This window comes from Delphinapterus leucas, chromosome 4, assembly GCF_059928025.1.
Source record: "Delphinapterus leucas isolate spDelLeu-1000000601 "Yukka" chromosome 4, BTC_Dleu_Yukka2, whole genome shotgun sequence".
In the NCBI taxonomy this organism is placed as follows: domain Eukaryota; kingdom Metazoa; phylum Chordata; class Mammalia; order Artiodactyla; family Monodontidae; genus Delphinapterus; species Delphinapterus leucas.
The window spans coordinates 55496535-55519863 of record NC_143132.1 but is presented as its reverse complement, the minus strand read 5'-3'; the positions used below and the strand labels follow the sequence as shown (position 1 = coordinate 55519863).

Here is a 23329-nt window from a genome sequence, read left to right as displayed (position 1 = left end):
CCCGGACCAGGGCACGAACCCGTGTCCCCTGCATCGGTAGGCGGACTCTCAACCACTGTGCCACCAGGGAAGCCCTCATCCATCTAATTTTGAGTTACCATTCCAAAATAACCTTTCATCACCAAATTTGGAAGTAGTTTTTGGCTACTGGTTACCAAAACAAGAATGAGGTTTGACCTGGGTATGGAGGACTTGCCATATTACAGAATTCTGGGAAAAGTTTCATCAGCTGTATTTCTCTTACCTGTATCCCAGGGGACTCTACAAAATCAAATCAAATGAGTGAATCCTGTCTTGGAAGCATTTGGAAATGCCAAAACCCTGAGAAATGACAACTCCTCTCGCTTTGTAAGTAACATGATTGAGCAATATATCAGAGTCTTTAGTTTTTAGCAAATGGTAAAATTCATGCCTGAGCACACAGATCCAAAATAATTTTTAGAACGTCAAAGAAGGTTATTGATTAATGTTCATAATATTGTTAGATTCCTCAAGGAAGTCCGCCAGCTTCATCATTAAGACAATTAAAACTACATAGAAATATGTGCTTGAGAAGCTTCTGCGGTTTGGTCAATTTCAGGAAGAAAATATTTATCTTAATAGTGTCAAATTCCTTTATACTCCCAGTAGGGAAGCTCATTCAGCAAATTCTAATAATGTTTTATATTTTAGTACATTTTACAGATCTGTAAACACTTTCTCCTTCATAATTTCCTATACTTCTTGTAATAAGTCATTTTAGTAAGCACTTCCAAATTCACTTACTACAATTATTGTTTCTACTCTTGCCTGTGGCCCCCCTGCCCCCGCATATTTTTCACTGAGGATTTTTTGGAGGGGCACAGAGAGAAAGCACTTTTTAAAGTAGCTTTTGATAACTAGCAGCCCCATGATAGAAGAAGGATTTGGATTTCAAACTCAAGCTTCACTAATCCGTTTTATGCCAAGAATGAGTGGCAGGGAGCCACGATACAATTTACAAGGACATTTGCAGAAGGCTTCCTGTTTGACTCTAGGCGTAATTACATAACAGCCTCCTGCTGATTTGGCTGGTTTCCCTCCAAAGCCTTAGAGCTGCCCTGACTACACTTACGTCTGCTTGCTATGTCCGGCTGCATAGCGGGTACTAATACTGGGCAATAAAACAACTGCTAGATTGGGGATTTGTTAGAATGTGGAGGGAGTTTCCGCTTAAATATGAAAGAAAGAAAGCTGAAAAAAAAAAAAAAAACCCGAGAGTGCAAAAGGAAAGATGGAAGAGAGGGAGGGAAAAAAGGAAGATAAAGGAAAGGGAAGAGAGTAAAAGAAAAGGAAGAAAGAAAAGAACAGTAAGTAGAAAGAAACGTAAATAAGGAAAGAAAGCAACTGAAAAAGACCAAGAACAAGAAAAAGTTGGAAGGATAGAAGCGAAGAAAGAAGTAGAAAAGCAAAGTAAACAAAATGGATGAATGGAAAGAAGGAAGGAGAGAAGGGAGAAAGAAAGAGAAGAGCGGGTTCAAAAAATCAAGAAGTGCAGGTTAAATTCTTTCGATTAATACTCTGTATGTATACTATGCACAAAGAATGTCACCTGCCATATCAGTAAAAAAGGATGTTGCAGCCATCAAGCCATCAGCCACTGTAGTCGCCCCCTACCCCACCACTGTGCACCCTGAGGGGATTCAGGTTGGAGAAAAGCAAGATATTGGCCCTAGATAGTTAAGGTGCATATCAAAGGGGCAATTTCAATGAGCCAGACTCTTGCATCTTCCCATACATTGAAAAGCACTAAATTCATTAACTTGAGATGTCTGATTTTCTTTAATTAGCAGCAATCTTTTGATGTTCTGACTACCTGGTTTCTGTTGCAAAAACTCCTATATATCCAGGGACCTCCCTTACCTCTGCGGAGCAGTCCCTCAGAGCTACCTGAGAGGCTGTCTTCTGGGCGTAAGTCCTCAGAAAGTCCACCGAATAAACATAATTCTCAACTTTTAGGTTGTGCATTTTTTTCAGTTGACAATACACATATTTATATGTAAATGTACATATGCATAGAGGTACACATATGTGTATGTATATGTGTATATATATACATGTGTATGTTTGTGTGTGTGACTCCCAGTAGCCTGCTTTTTCTTTTTCGGTATGTGGGCCTCTCACTGTTGTGGCCTCTCCCGTTGCGGAGCACAGGCTCCGGCCGCGCAGGCTCAGCGGCCATGGCTCACGGGCCCAGCCACTCCGCAGCATGTGGGATCTTCCCGGACCGGGGCACAAACCCGTGTCCCCTGCATTGGCAGGCGGACTCTCAACCACTGCGCCACCAGGGAAGCCCTGCATTTTTTAACTTAATGGCTTAATCACCTTGTATTGGCCGCTCTCCTTCTCTTGCCTGGCTGCAGTCCTGGTCTGATTCCTTCCTTGCATGGGTATACGTCTACCAGTCTGCCTTCCCCTCTGTACTAACATCCTCGTCCTGCGGGCTGTAACCCCCCTGGACTGCCTCCTTGGCTGTGTCTTGATGCACCTGGGCTCTGTCACTTCTGGGCAGACTCTCTGCCCCACTAGATCCTATCTTATGGCTTTTCATTGACAGGCCTGCCTCAGACTCCATTTTCTGCCCCCTTTTCTATTACTTGCTACACTCCTGCACAACTGCCTTTTCTTTTGATTTCAAAACACACCAAATGTTCCTACATTAGAGCTGTTACATTAGCTGCTTACACCTAGAATCTAGAAGAGCCATGAACACACCTGCTTTTCTAATGTGGTATCTCCAGTGCCTAGCAGGTTTTCTGGATCATAGCAGATGCTCAACGAATGTCTGTTTAATAAATGGAATAATACGCCAAGCAGATATATTTTTCTCACTTTTAGATAAGAACACTGAGGCCCAGAGAGATTCTATAATGCACGCAAGAATGAACAGCCAAGGAGGAGGGGATAAATTAGGAGTTTGGGGTTAATATATACACATAACTATATATAAAATAGATAATGAATGGGGACCTACTGTATAGCACAGGGGACTATGCTCAGTGTCTTGTAGTGAGCTGTAATGGAAAAGAATCTGAAAACGAATACACACACACACACACACACATACACACACACATATATGTATGTATAACTGAATCACTTTGCTGTATACCTGAACTAGTACATTTTAAATCAACTGCACTTCAATAAAAAAAATAAGAAGAAGAAGAGAAAAAGAAGACACAGCCAGCAATGAGCAGGTCTGAGGCTAGACTCCAGGACCACTGCTCGTCCTGATGACACTCCAGCTGCCTCTCGACATTAGCTGGTGCCATCACAGACCCGTGTTGCATTTTTTTAACTTTGGGGCAAGTAGTCACTTTGGGAGTGATGTGTGTAATGAAGCCATTGCAACTGCTTGGAATGTTTCAATAGGAGACTGTGTTCTGTGTCCACCCAGGGCCAGTTCATCGGGATGCACTTTTGTGCCAGAGGCAAGCTGTCATCTGCAGACATCGACATCTGTAAGTAGCCATAGCACTGTCTAATTACTTTTCTTCTACACCTACGTTTGAATCTTTACTCATGTCTCATCATGCAGATTTGCTTGAAAAATCCCGGGTTGTTTTCCAGCAGCCTGGAGAGAGGAACTACCATATATTCTATCAAATTCTGTCTGGGAAAAAAGAACTTCATGGTAAGTGTATTATTCTGGAGCTGAAGTTCATTCTAAAACAAGAGACAATAGTCAGATTACTGGAACTGGGAAAGTGCTGTTTAATGTCTCCTAGCCTCTTTAGGACTCAGTTTGCTCATCCTAAAACTTAAGAAATTGAACCAGTTATAGAACCAGTGTTCTATAATTTTACATGGGTAGAGAGTAAATGGTAACACTTTGTTTCAATTTGGTAGTATTTGGAGGTGGGTAGGATGCCCAGCAGAGGTAAATGAATGTGTGTGTATGCATGTCTGCACACATGTGTGTGTGTGTGTGTGTGTGTGTAAAAAGCACCAGATAATTTTAAAGACTTAAATGATTAAAACCACTAATCATTTAAGTGGATGCTAGAGACAAGAGGCCAGAGGTGGGAGACATCACCATGGTGTTTAGTGGTTAATGGGAGTTTTATAAAGAAAGGAGGACTTGGGTTGGGATATGGAGAATGGGAAAGGGATGTAACCAGAGTAATGTGTGGAGGGTATTTCCGGTAAGAGGAACAGTGTACACAATGTCAGGAAAAGGTAAGGCAAGATCAGGGAACAGAGAGACCAGAAGAACTGGAGGAAAGGATTTTCACAGAGGAATAGTAGAGATTTTATTCTGAGGGGGTCTGAACTCAGGAAGTTGGGAGGGTGTTGTGTGTGTGTGAGTGTGTGTATGTGTGTGTGTTCCTGTGTTTTGTGGGGCGGAATGGGGTAACAGGAGGTCGTGATTTGTTGAGGGCAGTGGCAGTTAGGCTGGTGTGATGGGCAGGATAGACTGGAGGCAGAAATACTGAGGGAAGTGATTGCAATAGTCCCAGGATGAGATGACAAGACAATTGTCTAAGGCACTGTCTGTGGGAATAGAGGGCAAGGGGATGAACTCATGGAAGAATAGAAAAGTCTAGGCAATGATAAAATGTAGAAATGAGGGAAAGTGTTGAGTCAAAAATACTCCCAGGTTTGATAATTTGACTGGGATAAAAGTAGTGCCATGAACAGAAATGGAAAAGCAACTTGTAGGGTAAGAGAACAAATTTCCTGTATTCACTCAACAAATATTTATTGTGGGGCTGCTGTGTATACATTGCTTTTTAAGCATGGAGGATAGAGAAGTAAACAAGACCCACAGGTCCCTGCCCTCGTGAGCTTACATTCTACTATGGAAGACGGTAACAAACAAGTAAACAAAGAAATATATAATTCCAGAGAATGGTAGGTCTATAGAGAAAAATAAAGTGGGTGAGGAGATGCAGTGAAATGGGGTTTGGATGATGTTATTTTATTTTATTTTTTTAACATCTTTATTGGAGTATAATTGCTTTACAATGGTGTGTTAGTTTCTGCTTTATAACAAAGTGAATCAGCTATACATATACATATGTTCCCATATCTCTTCCCTCTTGCGTCTCCCTCCCTCCCACCCCTCTAGGTGGTCACAAAGCACCAAGCTGATCTCCCTGTGCTATGCGGCTGCTTCCCACTAGCTATCTATTTTACATTTGGTAGTGTATATATGTCCATGCCACTCTCTCACTTCGTCCCAGCTTACCCTTACCATTCCCCGTACCCTCAAGTCCATTCTCTATGTCTGAATCTTTATTCCTGCCCTGCCCCTAGGTTCTTTAGAACCATTTAAATTTTTTTTTAGATTTCATATATATGTGTTAGCATACGGTATTTGTTTTTCTCTTTCTGACTTACTTCACTCTGTATGACAGACTCTAAGTCCACCCACCTCACTACAAATAACTCAATTTCATTTCTTTTTATGGCTGAGTAATATTCCATTGCATATATGTGCCACATCTTCTTTATCCATTCATCTGTCAATAGACACTTAGGTTGCTTCCATATCCTGGCTATTGTAAATAGAGGTGCAGTGAACATTGTGGTACATGACTCTTTTTGAATTATGGATTTCTCAGAGTATATGCCCAGTAGTGGGATTGCTGGGTCATATGGTAGTTCTATTTTTAGCTTTATAAGGAACCTCCACACTGTTCTCCATAGTGGCTGTATCAATTTACATTCCCACCAACAGTGCAAGAGAGTTCCCTTTTCTCCACACCCTCTCCAGCATTTACTGTTTGTAGATGTTTTGATGATGGCCATTCTGACTGGTGTGAGGTGATACCTCATTGTAGTTTTGATTTGCATTGCTCTAATGATTAATGATGTTGAGCATTCTTTCATGTGTTTGTTGGCAATCTGTATATCTTCTTTGGAGAAATGTCTATTTAGGTCTTCTGCCCGTTTTTGGATTGGGTTGTTTGTTTTTTTGATATTGAGCTGCATGAGCTGCTTGTAAATTTTGGAGATTAATCATTTGTCAGTTGCTTCATTTGCAAATATCTTCTCCCATTCTGAGGGTTGTCTTTTCGTCTTGTTTATGTTTTCCTTTGCTATTTTATTTTATTTTATTTTTATTTTTTTGGCTGCACCACACAGCTTGCAGGATCTCGGTTCCCTGGCCAGGGATTGAACCCAGGCGACACAGCAGTGAAAGCCTGGAATCCTAGCCACTAGGCCACCAGGGAACTCCCCAGGAGGTTATATTTTAGATAAAAGGGTCAGATATGACCTCTCTAAGAAGGCAATGTTTTGGGAATCCCCTGGCTGTCCAGTGGTTAGGACTTGATGTTCCTACTGCAGGGGCCCGGGGTTTGATCCCTGGTCAGGGAACTAAGGAACTAAGATCCCGAAAGCTTCTTGGTGAGGGGGGTGGGGGGGAAGAAGAAGGCAATGTTTTTCCAGACACCTGAATGAGTAAGGGAACAAGTAGGCAAAGATTTCTAGGAAGAAATTTCCAGGAGGAAGTAACAGTGAGTGCAAAGGCCCTGACGCAGGAATGCATTTGGTTTATTCTTGGAATAGAACAATGGCCATCGTCGGGGGCAGAATGGAGGGGTGGAGGGGGTAATGTACGGGCAGATAGGCTGGGTCAGACCAAGCAGCACCTTGCAGGTTATGATGAGAGTTTACATCTCGAGTGCTATGGAAAGTCACTGGAAGGGGAGATTGACAAGCTGATTGGATTTCAAAGGTATTGCATCTGTCACTGAGGACAGCAGTACTCCCACAGGAGTGACTGTGGGATGAGATTGGAGATCCAGGTGAGCAAATTGATGGGGAAGAATCCCCCACAGCCCATTATGCTTAGATGACGTATGGTATAAATCCAGCAGCGTTTTGACTACATGGTCTTCAACTCCAAATTGTTCTCTCCAAAAGGAGAAAGCTCTACAAACTGGACAGTTATTTTTGCCATGGGTGCAGTTGGTGATAAGAGAGCAGCATCTACTCTCTTTCCCACCTTCTCTCTACATAACCCTGGAACAGGTTGTTTTTGTTTTCTTTTTTGTTTTGGTCTTCCTTTGACTAGCCCTGCCAAATCTAACATTCTTGACACTCATTTCTATGCTGTGCAGGGTATCTGACACATAGGGTCCAATGTGAGTGCCAGCAGTGACTGCAAGATTTTTTGGAGCATCTCTGTTTACTCATAGAACCATCTGAAGACTCTGGGCTGCTATGGAAAATTCATGCTTATCATGAATTCATGTACTTTGTTCAGTCTGTGGGCTGCTGAAATTGATTAGTGTACAAAGGCTGACATCTGGTGGTGAAAATTGGGTATTGTCAGTTCATTTGTTTATGACACCAATTGTCATTCTTGGGGTATTCAAAAATTTTAAACTCTTTCTATTCATGGCTGCCAAAGAAGAGCTTTAGAGTGTCCTGAGGAGTGACACAAGAGGGCACAGCTAAGCAGTATGAGGACTGTGTCAAAATTTCCAAAAATAGGAGCATTTGTGCATGACAAACGAATCGGGTGTGAAAAATGACAGCAGAGGCTGGCCACCCACTGAAGGAGCCAAGGAAATGGAGTGATGTGTCACCCCAGAGCCAGTCCTCATTTAGCCTCTACCTGGCCTGGAAGATCTCATCTCCCCTTTCCTTTCAGTTAAGGCTGATTCTTGTTCCAGGTACAGCTAGAACCCACTTCCCCAGTCCCTTCAGATAAGGCTCCTTGAAATCCTTTAGTTCTCAACATCATCTGTATATCTTGGTCTGGCATATATCTTCCTTTTTCTCTTCTTTTATTTGACTTTTTTCTTTATATTTATTTATCGTGCTTACTCTTGCTATTCAAGTGGTGTGTAAACTTCAGGAGAGGAGGTCAGGAAACAAGTCCTTGACTCTTAGAATCCTTGACACTTTGCCTAATGCCCTGAGAACTCACTCCATAAAGTGACAGTAATACACAGTGGTGGTTGCCAAGAGGTGCGCCTGAGAATGTCTACTGGTGCCCTGAATGCCTCTGGGGAAGGAAGTGGTCAGCATCTGGACCTCCTATTCTGGAGCATATTCAGTTTATCCTCTTTACCCATTAGGTCTCTCTTGAACTAGTCTCATATCTTTACTCACTTTCTCCCCACTGGTTATTAAGCGGCATAAGATGTGTGTATGGTTGTGCAGACTGTGTGCTTCCCAACTCCAGAGAATGCAATTCAAACCATAGACTATGTGAATGATTCTCTCTGGAGTTGGGCAGTGCACAACCTCTTCAGCTGTACACGGCACCACTGAGGAACAGGTAATGACGGGTAATGTGGCGTAGAGGCACTAGCTACAGAACTTCATTTGTGAGATCCTAAACTGTTTATTTTTGGCTCAGTGTCAGCTTCACTCCTTTTCATAGTGAGCACAGTCCTGGAGAACATTCAGCCATTCAGAAAGTAAAATTTAATGTCAGGATGACATGAAACAAAGCCTTTTTTTTTTTTTTTTTACATCTTTATTGGAGTATAATTGCTTTACAACAGTGTGTTAGTTTCTGCTTTATAACAAAGTGAATGAGCCATACATATACATACGTTCCCATATCTCTTTCCTCCCGAGTCTCCCTCCCTCCCACCCTCCCCATCCCACCCCTCCAGGCTGTCACAAGGCACTGAGCTGATCTCCCTGTGCTATGCAGCTATTTCCCACTAGCTACCTACCCCACGCCTGGTAGTGTATATATGTCCATGCCTCTCCCTCGCTCTGTCACAGCTCACCCTTCCCCCTCCCCGTATCCCTAAGTCCATTCTCTAGTAGGTCTGTGTCTGAAACAAAGCCTTGAATGATAAAACACTCACCCTTAATGGGTTCTCTGCATCTCCTACTGGAGAGTGGGCCCTAGAAATGAACCTATATAACGGTTGACACCTGCACTTTTTGGAATTGTGAAGCAGTTGACTTTTACCTTTAGCATCCCCTCACCCCTTCTCTTTCTGCCCTACCCCCATCCTTCATGACACACTCCCTGTCCCTGCCTGCCTCCTCCCATCCTCCAGGTGCCCCAGCCTGGTCAACAATCTTCCGTGTGGGCCCTTACTGGCCTAGACAGTCTCTCTGACTCTAATAGTGTCTCATAAAAATGCATTTAGTTTTTTTTCTCATTCTCTTAAGGCCATTTCCCATGGTAGAAAGAAATTAACTAAATAAAGGAATCCCCGTTTACATGATACTCCTCTGAGATAACCTCAAGCCTCAAACCAATTAAAATTTACTGTTCCTTGAAAATAAGTTTTGATAAGACCCAGGGCAGGGGAGATGTTTGATCTAAAGCCCTTTCAGAGTTCCTCAAACAGTCATGCTTCTGGCCTCGGCATTCTCTGGAGCCACCACTTCATGCTGAGGGCAGCTGCTCCAGTGAATGGTTACCATTGCGGCAGCCATGTTTCTGGTTGTAAGGGGATGGAAGGAAGGTCTATCGCGTGTGCTGAGTGACGTCCAGAAATGATGCATCTGGAAGCGGGGAGGGGCTGAGGGAGAAATGCATATATAGCACTTGGGCTCACCATTCTGTCTTATTACCAGCACCCTCCTGAATCTTGGCTCTTTCCTCCACCTGGTCCTCTAGTCCTTGGGCATGTGGCGTTCTTGCCCCCTGCTCTGTCTCCCTCTGTGTTTGTCCGATGTTGAGCTTGCACAGAAGTAAGACCCTGCTTCTGTCTATGACAAAGGAGGAAATGGAATCCCGTCATGTTTACTCATACAGGTTTCAGTTGTGGGTGACGTAGTCTAACAGAAACACTAGAGATTGTGTTCTAAATTCATTTTATCATTAATTTGACCCTGGGCAAATAGTGAGCCTTTCTAGCCTTCCATTTTCCTATATTTAACATGTAGAAAATAATGTCAGATATAGCACATTTGATCATCATGACCAGGATGAAAATGATCAAAAATGACATAATAAACATGAGAGTAAAATGAAAATTCTATGAAAGTTTGATCTAGAATGATCTAACAGGTAATTCATGGCAAAGCAATCTTGGAAAGTAAATTTTTTTTTTAATGAGTCAGCCACTGAAACATGCCCCACCCCCTAAAGACACACGGCAGTGTTTCCTGTTTAGGTGTGTGGTTCCTCTAGCCTCCTCGAGGGAAAGGACTATTTTAGTTTTGTATCCTTACATCCTCCCATAGCATATACCTATGGTAGAGAAAAAAGATTAAACAAATGTTTTGATTTGAAAGAAATGGAGATGATGTCTGTATCTGAGCTGTGAAGGAGGTGAAGGGACAGGACATTGTCACACCCAGATATCTGGCCTGGGTGTGGTGGTGACATTCACTGGCATAAGGAACCACAGAAGAGGAATACCTTCAGGGAAGATAAGGAAAACATCATCCATCTGGTTGTGGTAATGTTGGGTTTAAGCTACCTATGGCCATCCACATTGAAATGTCCAATGGGAAGTTGGAGACTAGGTCTGGAGCTCAGAAAATAAATGTAGATTTGAGAGTCATCAGTAAAGTCATGAATGAACCTTGCAAAAGAATATATAGAGAGATTATTGACAGTATACAGTCGGGACAGTATTTGATACCCCTGCTGACTCCCTCTTCCTTGAAAATCTCCCCACCTTGGCTTCTAGTAGACCACCCTCCCTTGTTTCTCTCCTAAATCTCTGGGCATAGCTTTGCAGGTTTCTCTCTTTCATCCAGTCCATGACTTCAGAGTACCCTGGGGCTCAGTCCTTGGCTCTGTCTTGTGGTGATAGATCATCTAGGCTGACTGCTTTAAAGATCATTTCTATCTGATGACTTGCGAAGTTGGATCATGAGTCCAGACTTTTCTTTAGTATTTCAGACTGATAGCTAACTGACTCTTTTATGTCTCCACTTGGATGTTAAATAGGCATCTCAAACTTCATATCCCTACAGCCTAGTTCCTGAACTCCACCCCGCAAGACCTGCTCCTACCACAGTGTTTCCCAGGTAGGCTGAAGTCATCTCCATCCTTCCACCTGCCTGGGCACAAACCCTTGGAGTTATCCTTGATCAGCCTTTCTCCCACATTATTCTCATTTGTTCCATCAGCAAATCCTATTGACTCTACTTTCAAAACCCAAGCTCTGGCTACTTCTCACCATGTCTGTTGTTATTCTCCCAGTCAAGTACCACCATCTCCCTCCTGAATTAACCCTTTCCTGGTATCCCTGCTCCCACCCTGTCCCTCTGTCTTTAACCAGCAGCCATAGTAAATTAAAAAAAAAAAATCAGATCATGTCACTCCTCTGCTCAAAAACCTGTAATGGCTTTATATCTCACATAGAGCAGAAATGCCCAAATCCTCAACATAGCCTGTGAGGCACTCTTGATGCCTCTCTGACCTCATGATCTACCCCTTCTTTGACCAACTGTAGCAACTCAAAATCCCACGCAACATTCCACCCCAGGGCCTTTGCATTGGCTTTTTTCTTTCTGGAACATTCTTTCCCTACTTATCCATGATTCTCTCCCATAACTCAAACTTGACTTGTGGAGGCCTTCCCTGATCACCCTATTAAAAACTGCAACTCTGCATCTCCAACACATTTTACTCCCTTTCCCTGCTTTTATTTATCTCCATAGCGATTACTATCTTACATGTCATATATTTTACTCATTATTATTATTTTTTTACTTCTGTCTCCTCCTGTTGGAATATAAGCTTTATGAGGGCAGGAATGGGATTTTTTTTCACTGATGTATCCCTAAAACTTACAATAATGCCTGGCATATTATTGGATCTCAAACAAATATTTGTTGATATGAAGTGAAGCATAAGGAAGAATATAAGGAGATTCCTGAGAAGTAGTAACATTTCAGGGACATTTGAATCACCATTGAAGTAAATACTTAAAAAAATTATTATGAATTATATTTCTATTTAAGTTATATATTGTCCTTGCATTCAGCCTGATTTCTTTTGGGCTAGCCCAATTACTTTTATCAAATAGCTTTATCAAAGTATTATTGACCTAAGTGTAAGTATTGACATGTGTATCTATGAAGTGAAACCATCACCACAATCAAAATAATGTAGGTATCCATTCAAAAGTTTTCTCATTATCTCTTGTAATCCCTCCCTCCTGCCCATCCTCACACCCTCAAGCCCTCCTCTTCTAACCCAGTCTCTAGACAACCACTAATATGTTTTCTGTCACTAATATGCTCTCTGCAATCTATAGATTAGATTGCATTTCTAGAATTTTATAAGATGGAATCACGCAGTATATACTCTTCTTTTTCTGCCTTATTTCACTCAGCATAATTATTTTGAGATCCTTCCATGTTGTAGCACATATTCATAGTTCATTCGTTTGTTTGCTAAGTAATAATAATCCATTGTGTGGATAGACAATGTTCTGTTAATTATTGATGGACATCTGGGTTGTTTTCAAATAGAGCTGCTATGAACATTCACGTAGCCCAGTTTCTTTGTTTCTGAGATTTGGGGTTCAGGATAATAGAGCCTCACTTCATTGAGTGCTAAACAAAACTCAGATTGGCTCAAAAAACTTCACTGGGAGCGAGTGTCAGGCTTTAAGAGGTTAATGTGATTTGGCCACGTCGATGGCAGATGTGCCGCTGACAGCTTGCCTTGGCTTCAGCTTGCATTATGCTTCCTGACTAAGTGAATCATGTGAGGAGTCTTAGACATCTCAGAGGTAGCTGTATTTACGGATTTACACAGTAGCTGATTTACGGATCCCTTGAAAGACAGACTCAGCCTCCTAATAGGGAGGACGTGATGTGACAGGATGACACTGCTAATGTTCCCTGGGTGCTGACCCCAGGGTCGGCCTGCTTCCTAGCTTTTGAAGCTCAGGCCTGTTATAATTTACAAACCACTTTTTGTCCTCTGACCCTCAACCATGTATCTAGGCCAAATTCCTGTTTTCAAAGTTTTGCCAACATGCATTATCTGTTTTTCTTGCGCACCAATTCAAGCTGCTACAATTGAATCTGCTTTCAGATTTGGCCTGCCTAGTCTTCTCTTGGGAGGCATTAACACATGACTGACACGTTAATAGAGGGCAGAAATTGATTGCAGAGGTTTGGGTGTAGATTATGGATTTTATTTTGGCTTGTTTACAAGTATGCTGTAAGCCGTAAGAGTAAACTGTGAATATTGGTCACTTATTTTCTAAAGCCTTGTGGATTTCTTTAAGCTGTTTAACTGATGGTTTTCCCACTGCAGATATGCTCCTTGTGTCTGAAAATCCCTTTGACTTTCACTTTTGCTCTCATGGAGCAGTTGCTCTGGAGAGCTCAGATGATGCTGAAGAATTGCTGGCCACAGATGTAAGGCTTGTTAGTTATCAAAGTATGGTAATGACAATGAGAAATGAAAGAAAGCATCATAGATCTCCTCTCTTCCAAAGGGTCCTGGAGAAGTGACCTTCCTTCCCCTGGGGGTGGAGAGTGGAAGGAGCCCCTCCAGGACGGTTTCTGTCCAAAGTTTTATACTTATTTATTTTGTCAATATAGTGACTTCGGTACATATGGAAAAGTAGGAAGATGCTTCAACTCAGTGACAACCACTGTTTTTAGTCTTTATTTTTTTCTATTTGGGATTGTTGTTACATAGTTGTTTTGGTGGTTTTTTTAAAATCAAAGATTATAATCATACTGCATATGCTATGTGATATATACTTTGTTTTTTTGATTATTCTTAAGCATTGTTAATGTTATTACAAACTTCATAAACACTTAAATGGATACTTAATATTTTATCAGACATTAATTCTATAGTTTATTTAATCATTCTCCTACTGTTAGACTCAAGGTTGTGTTGGGTTTTTTTTCCTACTGTGGTGAATGTCTTTGTAGGTGAGTGCTTTTTCTATATATCAGAGTCACCGTATGCTAGATTCCTAAAAGTGAAATTACTAGGTAGGATTATGAATTTTTTATAGTCTCTTGATACATATTCTAAATTAACCACTAGAAAGATTGTACCGATTTCTATCCTCCTGGAGTGTGTGAGAACACACTTCTTACCATGTGCAGTGGCTTCCTAGGATGCTGTTCTTTGGTGACATGGTTTTTCTTTTCTTAAATACTTCCTTTTGCCAGTCTTTAAAATGTATCTGGAATAAAGCTGGGAGAACATATGGGATCCCAGAAATAAGCAACCTATCAGATATGGTGCTACTTTCTTCCATAACCATGAAAGGCAAAATAATTTAGCTCATATAGCCAGTTAATGATAGATTATTGGAAAGGAGAGGAGGGGGTCAGGGCAGCCGAGGAAAGTTCTAAAACTACTGGAAATTAAACAAGTCAAGTCATAAGCCTTCCTAATTCTCTTTTAAAGGGATAAGCAGACTGTGGGTGACCAAGCACCAACAGGGCCAATTTGCATTGCTTTGAGCAGAGCTGTCACACTTCACTTCGGGGCTGTGGTGATCTGTCTTCTGGCAGCCCACAGCCCACTGAGTGGAGGGAGGTGTGACACACAGCGGGGGTGAGGTGCTTACTGCAGCCATTAGGCAACTGAAGACTTGGCCATCTGCTTCTCTTTTTACAGCAAGCCATGGACATTTTGGGCTTTCTTCCTGATGAGAAGTACGGATCCTACAAACTCACTGGAGCCATCCTGCACTTCAGAAACATGAAATTTAAACAGAAGCCCAGAGAAGAGCAAGTAGAAGCAGATGGCACAGAAAGTAAGGATTACTTTAAAGACATGACATGTATGCTCTTCAAATCCCTGACCCCAGGTCTGCTCCCCTTTTCCTTGCAGTTAAACTCACCTCTTAGTTTTTGGAAAATGTTGAAATTAATCAGCAATCTCCCTCAATTGCTGTCCCACCAAATTATTCTCTCAGCCAACATTCTGAATTAGAATCCTTGTATCTCAGGATAAGACACATTCCTTAATTAATTATTGATGATGGCAGTAAGTTTGCTAAACTTGGGTGACATAGGATTGACTAAGACGTAGCCTGCCTTCAGCATATAGACTACTGAGAAAAACAGAAAAAGGAACAAATTACCATGAGATGTATGAAGTGACATAATGAAGGTGTGAACAAAGATCTGTAGAATTCCAAAGCAGGAGTTTTCCACTGGGTTGAAAACAAAATGGCTTCTTTTCCCTTTGTTTTTTATTCATATTCTAAAAATCTGTAGTCATGCCTGCTTACCAAAAAGATCTATAATGAGTTATCTGTCTAGAATGATCATCAAAATAGAAAATCACAATTATGAAAAGAAGGAATCATAGTCATAATTATTTCATTTAATATTAAAATTCCTGGCAATTGCAACAAAAAGGAAAAAACATTCATTCAAATCTTTCAACAAATAATTTTAAAAATTTTATATTTTTAATTGTGGTAAAATATACACAACATAAAATTTTACCCATTTTAACTGTACATATTAGTGGCATTAAGTACTTTCACATTGTTGTGCAACCATCACCACTATTCATCTCCAGAACTTTCTCATCATCCCAAACTGAAACTTTATACCCATAAAACAATAATTACCTATTACCCCCTACCCCTAACCCCTGGAAAATTTTAGTCTACTTTCTGTCTCTATGAATTTGACTACTCTGGGTACCTCATATAAGTGCATTCATACAATATATATTGTCCTTTTGTGTCTGGTCTATTTCACTTAGCATGATGTCTTCAAGACATGTTGTGTTAAGTGTCAGAATTTCATTCCTTTCTAAGGCTGCATAACATTCCATCGTATGTATATTCTACTTTTTGTTTATCCATTCATCTCTTTATAAGCACTTGAGTTACTTCCACTTTTCACTAGTGTGAATAATGCTGCTGTGAACATTAGTGTTCAAATATCTGTTTGAGTCTGTGCTTTCACTTCTTTTGTGTATATACATAGAAGTGGAATTGCTGGATTAAATGGAAATTCTATGTTTAATTTTTTAAGGAACCACCATATTTTCCATGGTGGCTGCACCATTTTTCCATTCTCACCAGCAATGCACAAGGGTTCAAATTTTTCTACATCCTCACCAACACTTGTTGTTTTCCGTGTTTTTTGTTTTGTTTTGTTTTTTTGTTTTTTTTTTTGATAAGAGCCATCTTAGTGGGTATAAGGTGGTGGTGTCTCATTGTGTTTTTTTTTTTAAATAGATCTTTATAGGAGTATAACTGCTTCACAATACTGTGTTAGTTTCTGTTGTACACCAAGGTGAATCAGACATATGCATACATATGTCCCCATATCCCCTCCCTCTTGAGCCTCCCTCCCATCATCCCTATCCGACCCCTTTAGGTCATCGCAAAGCACCAAGCTGATCTCCCTGTGCTATGCTGCTGCTTCCCACTAACTAACTATTTTACATTCAGTAGTGTATATATGTCAATGCTACTCTCAGTTCACCCCAGATTCCCCCTCCTACCTGTGTCCTCAAGTCCATTCTCTATGTCTACATCTTTATTCCTGCCCTGCAACTAGGTTCATCAGTACTTTTTTTTTAAGATTCCATATATATGTGTTAGCATACGGTATTTGTTTTTCTCTTTCTGACTTACTTCACTCTGTATGACAGACTCTAGGTCCATCCACCTCACTACAAATAACTCAATTTCGTTTCTTTTTTATGGCTGAGTAATATTCCATTGTATATATGTGCCACATCTTCTTTAGCCATTCATCTGTTGATGGACATTTAGGTTGCTTCCATGTCCTGGCTATTGTAAATAGTGCTGCAGTGAACATTGTGGTACATGACTCTTTTTGAATTATGGTTTTCTCAGGTATATGTCCAGTAGTGGTATTGCTTGGTCATATGGTAGTTATTTTTAGTTTCTTAAAGAACCTCCACACTGTTCTCCATAGTGGCTGTATCAATTTACATTCCCACCAACAGTGCAGGAGGGTTCCCTTTTCATCATACCCTTTCCAGCATTTATTGTTTCTAGATTTTTTGATAATGGCTGTTCTGACTGGTATGAGGTGATATCTCATTGTTTTGATTTTTGATTTGCATTTCTCTAATAATTAGTGATGTTGAGCATCTTTTCATGTGTCTCTTGGCTATTTGTATGTCTTCCTTAGTGAAATGTCTATTTAGGTCTTCCACCCATTTTTTAATTGGATTATTTGGGGGTTTTTTGATATTGAGCTCCATGAGCTGTTTGTATATTTTTGAGATTAATCCTTTGCCTGTTGCTTCATTTGCAAATATTTTCTCCTGTTCTGAGGGTTGTCTTTTTGTCTTGTTTATGGTTTCCTTTGATGTGCAAAAGCTTTTAAGTTTAATTAACTCCCATTTGTTTATTTTTGCTTTTATTTCCGTTACTCTAGGAGATGGGTCAAAAACGATCTTGCTGTAGTTTATATCAAAGAGTGTTTTCCCTATATTTTCCTTTAAGAGTTTTATAGTGCCTGGTCTTACATCTGGGTCTTTAATTCATTTGGAGTTTATTTTTGCGTATGGTGTTATGTAGTGTTCTAATTTCATTCTTTTACATGTAGCTGTCCAGTTTTCCCAGCACCACTCACTGAAGAGACTGTCTTTTCTCCATTGTATGTTCTTGCCTCCTTTGTTGTAAATTAGGTGATCATATGTGTTTGGGTTTATCTCTGGACTTTCTATCCTGTACCATTGATCTATATTTCTGTTTTTGTGCCAGTGCCATACTGTCTTGATTACTGTAGCTTTGTGGTATAGTCTGAAGTCAGGGAGCCCGATTCTTCCAACTACGTTTTTCTTCCTCAAGATTGCTTTGGCTATTCGGGGCCTTTTGTGTTTCCATACAAATTGTAAAATTTTTTGTTCTAATTCTGTGAAGAATGCCATTGGTAGTTTGATAAGGATTGCATTGAATCTGTAGATTGCTTTGGGTAGTATAGTCATTTTCACAATGTTGATTCTTCCAATCCAAGAACATGGCATATTTCTCCATCTGTTTATGTCATCTTTGATTTCTTTTATCAGCGTTTTATAGTTTTCTGAGTACTAGTCTTTTGCTTCCTTAGGCAGGTTTATTCCTAGGTGTTTTATTCTTTTTACTGTGATGGTAAATGGGATTATTTCCTTAATTTCTCTTCCTGATTTTTCATTGTTGGTGTATAGGAATGCCAGAGATTTCTGTGCATTAATTTGTATCCTGCAACCTTACCAAATTCACTGATTAGTTCTAGTAGTTTTCTGGTGGCATCTTCAGGATTTTCTATGTATAGTATTATGTCATCTGCAAAAAGTGACAGTTTTACTTCTTTTCCAATTTGTATTCTTTTTATTTCTTTTTCTTCTCTGAATGTCGTGGCTAGGACTTCTAAAACTATGTTGAATAAGAGTGGCGAGAGTGGACATCCTTGTCTTGTTCCTGATCTTAGTGGAAATGGTTTCAGTTTTTCACCATTGAGTATGATGCTTGCTGTGGGTTTGATGTATATGGCCTTTATTATGTTGAGGTAGGTTCCCTCTATGCCCACTTTCTGGAGAGTTTTTATCATAAATGGGTGTTGAATTTTGTCAAAAGCTTTTTCTCCATCTGTTGAGATGAGCATATGGTTTTTATTCCTTAATTTGTTAATGTGGTGTATCACATTGATTGATTTGCGTATATTGAAGAATCCTTGTATCCCTGGGATAAATCCCACTTGATCATGGTGTATGATGCTTTTAATGTGTTGTTGGATTCTGTTTGCTAGTACTCTGTTCAGGATTTTTGCATCTATGTTCATCAGTGATATTGGTCTATAATTTTCTTATTTTGTGATATCTTTTTCTGGTTTTGGTATCAGGGTGATGGTGGCTTCATAGAATGAATTTGGGAGTGTTTCTCCTTCTACAACTTTTTGGAAGAGTTTGAGAAGGATGGGTGTTAGCTCTTCTCTAAATGTTTGATAGAATTCGCCTGTGAAGTGAATTCTATCTATCTGGTCCTGGACTTTTGTTTGTTGAAAGAGTTTTAATTATGGTTTCAATTTCATTACTTGTGATATGTCTGTTTATATTTTCTAATTCTTCCTGGTTCAGTCTTGGAAAATTGTACGTTTCGAAGAATTTGTCCATTTCTTCATGGTTGTCCATTTTATTGGCATATAGTTGTTTGTAGTAGTCTCTTATAATCCTCTATATTTCTGCAGTGTCAGCTGTGATTTCTCCCTTTTCATTTCTAATTTTATTGATTTGCATCCTCTCCCTTTTTTTCTTGATGAGTCTGACTAAGGGTTTATCAATTTTGTTTGTCTTCTCAAAGGACCAGATTTTAGTTTTATTGATATTTGCTATTGTTTTCTTGGTTTCTATTTCATTTATTTCTGCTCTGATCTTTATGATTTCTTTCCTTCTACTGATTTTGGGTTTTCTTTGTTCTTCTTTCTCTCATTGTTTTAAGTGTACGGTTAGATTGTTTATTTGAGATTTTTCTTGTTTCTTGAGGTGAGATTGAATTGCTATAAACTTCCCTCTTAGAACTGCTTTAGCTGCGCCCCATAGGTTTTGGATCATCTTTTCACTGTCATTTGTTTCTTTGTATTTTTTTTTTCTTCTTTGATTTCTTCAGTGATCTCTTGGTTATTTAGTAGTGCACTGTTTAGCCTCCATGTATTTGTGTTTTTTACAGTTTTTTTCCTGTAATTGATTTCCAATCTTATAGCCTTGTTGTCAGAAAAGATGCTTCATATGATTTCAATTTTATTAAATATTCTGAGGCTTGATTTGTGACCCATGATGTGATCTATCCTGGAGAATGTTCTGTGTGCACTTGAGAAGAAAGTGTATCCTGCCACTTTTGGGTGGAATGTTCTATAAATACCAGTTAAATCTATCTGGTCTATTGTGTCACTTAAAGCTTGTGTTTCCTTATTTATTTTCATTTTGGATGATCTGTCCATTGGTGAAAGTGGGGTGTTAAAGTCTCCTATTATTATTGTGTTACTGTCGATTTTGCCTTTCATGGTTGTTAGCATTTGCCTTATGTATTGAGGTGCTCCTATGTTGGGTGCATAAACATTTATAATTTTTATATCTTCTTCTTGGATTGATCCCTTGATCATTATGTAGTGTCCTTCCTTAGCTCTTGTAACAGTCTTTATTTTAAAGTCTATTTTGTCTGACATGAGTATTGCTACTCCAGCTTTCTTTTGATTTCCATTTGCATGAAATATCTTTTTCCATCCCTTCACTTTGAGTCTGTATGTGTCCCTACATCTGAAGTGGGTCTCTTGTAGACAGCATATATATGGGTCTTGTTTTTCTATCCATTCAGCCAGTCTGTGTCTCTTGGTTGGCACACTTAATCCATTTACATTCAAGGTTATTATTGATATGTATGTTCCTATTACCATTTTCTTAATTGTTTTGGGCTTGTTTTTGTGAGTCTTTTTCTTCTCTTGTGTTTCCCACCTGGAGAAGTTTCTTTAGCATTTGTTGTAAAGCTGGTTTGATGGTGCTGAATTCTCTTAGCTTTTGCTTGTCTGAAAAGCTTTTGATTTCTCCTTCAAATCTGAATGAAATCCTTGCTGGGTAGAATAATCTTGTTTGTAGGTTTTTCTCTTTAACACTTTAAGTATACCTTGCTACTCCCTTCTGGCCTGCAGAGTTTCTGCTGAAAAATCAACTGATAACCTTATGGGGATTCCTTTGTATGTTATTTTTTGTTTTTCCCTTGCTGCTTTTAATACTTTTTCTTTGAATTTAATTTTTGTTAATTTGATTAATATGTACCTTGGTGTGTTCCTCCTAAGGTTTATCCTGTATGGGACTCTCTGTGCTTCCTCGACTTAGATGACTCTTTCCATTCCCATGTTAGGGGAGTTTTGGACTGTAATCTCTTCAAATATCTTCTTAGACCGTTTCATTTTCTTTTCTTCTTCTGGGACCCCTATAATTTGAATATTGGTGCATTTAGTGTTGTCCCAGAGGTCTCTGAGATTGTCTTCAATTCTTTTCATTCTTTTTTCTTTATTCGTTCCTTGGTAGTTATTTCCAGCATTTTGTCTCCGGCTCACTTATTCTTTCTTCTGCCTCCATTATTCTGTTATTGATTCCTTCTAATGTATTTTTCATTTCAGTTATTGTGTTGTTCATCTCTGTTTGTTTGTTCTTTAGTTCTTCTAGATCTTTGTTAAGAATTTCTTGTGTTTTCTCATTCTGTGCCTCCATTCTATTTCTGAGATTCTGGATCATCTTTATTATCATTACTCTGAATTCTTTTTCAGGTAGATTGCCTATTTCCTGTTCATTTATTTGGTATTGTAGGTTTTTACCTTGCTCTTTCATCTGTGATGTATTTTTTTGCCATCTCTCTCTTTTTTTTTTTTTTTTTAATGAGTGGGATTGTATTCCTGTCTTACTTTCTGTTTGGCCTTAGTCTTCCAACACCGGAGTTTGTAGGCTGTTGGGTAGAGCTGGGTCCTGGTGCTGAAATGAGGACCTGTGTGAGACCTCATTCTGATGAATATTCCCTGGGGTCCCAGGTTCTCTGTTAGTTCAGTGGTTCAGACTCGGAGCTCCCACTGTAGGAGCTTCAGCCCAAACCCGTGCTCACAAACCAAGAGATTGCAAGCCACATGGGGTGGCAAAAAAAAAAAAAAAAAAGAGAGAGAGAGAGAGAGTGCAATAACAAAGTAAAAAAATTAGACTAGAAAACTAACAGATATATTAGAAAGAATAAAAAAATTAAAATATAGATGAATCAACAACTGGAAGGTACAACGTACCACAATAGTAAAAAAAAAAAAAAAAAGAGAAGGAAGGAAAAGAAAAAGAAAAGAAAAAAGAAGGAGGGGGTGAGGGCCTTAGCTGTAGAAGGTGGGGCCTAAGCAAGGGCGAGGTTTGGGCGGTGGGTGGGGTGTATCCTTAGGACCCACAGGGCTGGAAAATGCCCTGGGGGCTGTGGGGGCGTTGGAGCTTAGGCTCAACAGAACAGAAGGGGCCCAGGCGTGCCTCCCGCCCCCATGTCAGAGGGCAGGGACCTCACCTGGGAGCCCAGCAGGCTTCCTGGTTTCAAGTGGGTGAGACAAATGCCCTCTCCTCCTCTCCCGCTCCTCCTGGAGGGCCCCTCCCACCTGCCTCTCCTGATCTCCTGACCTCCCTCCTATGTCCCCAGGACCAATGTGGCCAGGGTGAGGGGGTGCGCCCTGGAGGGCAGGGGACCAGCCTGGGAGCCCAGCAGGCTCCCCAGGCCTGAGTGGCTGGGGCAATTTCCTCCTCTCCTGCTCCTCCTAGAGGGCCTCTCCCACCTGCCTCTCCTGATCTCCCCAGCCTCAGGGTCACTGATCCTGTCTGGCCTCCACTTCTCCTCCTCCCTCAGTACCCCCACATCCTACCAGTTCACTTGGGGGTTCCTCCTGTCTCCTTGGGCACCAGGGTCCCCCACCAGCAGCCAGCAGGTGCTCTAGTTGTGGGGAGACACGCTCATTGTGGTTTTGAATTGCATTTCCTTGATGATTAGTGATGTTGAGTATCTTCATGTATTTATTGGACATTTGTATATCTTCTTTGCAGAAATATCTATTCAATTCCTTTGCCCATTTTTTGGTTGCATTGTTTGTTTTTTTATTGTTTAACAAATATTTTTTGGGGGCAGTCTGTGTGGGGGACTATTCCTGGTCCTAGAGATATACCTATGAACAAGATATAATCCCTGTCTTGATTGTCTAGTGTGGGAGATAGACAATATGTACATAAATGGACAAATATGCGTGAAGTCAGAATGAAAAAATTAAAGCAGAGTAAAAGAATAAAAAATAATAGGAGTTAGGGGGTTATCGTTGATAGGGTGGTCAGAAAGTCCCCTCAGAGAAGAGGACACTTGAGCTCAGTGAAAAATACAGTAAGGAAATGTGCCCTGAATATTGTGTAAGCATCTTCTATATTAATATATTAATATATGCTTTCATGGCATCTTGCTGCCGTATTTTGCTGTTTTTGTCCTTGTTCTTTTTTTTTGCTTTTCCAACGCTTTGAAACAAAGTTTTTAAAATTATTTTTATTACAAAAACAAGGCATAGTTATTAATTAGAAAATACAGATAAGCAAATGAAGCAACGCATCTCATACAGCCTCCATGATGGTTCCTTCTCAGGTTCTTTACTGGAGCCCTAATCTTCCTCACTTCTAACTGCTATAAGGCTGCTGAGCTCAACTCTTGAAACTTTTCTCTGCTCATTTCTTAGCTGATCAACTCAAACTCAACATGTATAGAACTGAACTCTTCATCTCTTCCTGCTCCTTCATTTCTCAGTCTTCTTAATAAATGTCAACTGGATTCTCCTGACTCAAATCTTAGAGTCATCCTGAACTTCTCTCTTTCTTGTTGTCTCTACCTTTAAATATATGTAAAACTCACAACTACACACAATCACATGTTCACTGCCACCGCTTAGCCTGAGCCACCATTTC

At 40.2% G+C, this 23329-nt stretch overlaps 1 protein-coding gene across 1 annotated transcript in view; it reads left to right on the top strand.

Moving 5' to 3' along the window:
- Positions 1 to 23329, top strand: part of LOC111186627 (myosin-15) — a 102961-nt gene that overhangs the window by 11580 nt on the left and 68052 nt on the right. The window contains exons 5-9 of the mRNA XM_089909890.1: positions 3419 to 3482; positions 3560 to 3655; positions 6538 to 6706; positions 13155 to 13287; positions 14516 to 14654. Of these exons, the coding sequence (XP_089766016.1) occupies positions 3419 to 3482; positions 3560 to 3655; positions 6538 to 6706; positions 13155 to 13287; positions 14516 to 14654 (601 nt within the window). The remainder of the gene's footprint in view (positions 1 to 3418; positions 3483 to 3559; positions 3656 to 6537; positions 6707 to 13154; positions 13288 to 14515; positions 14655 to 23329) is intronic.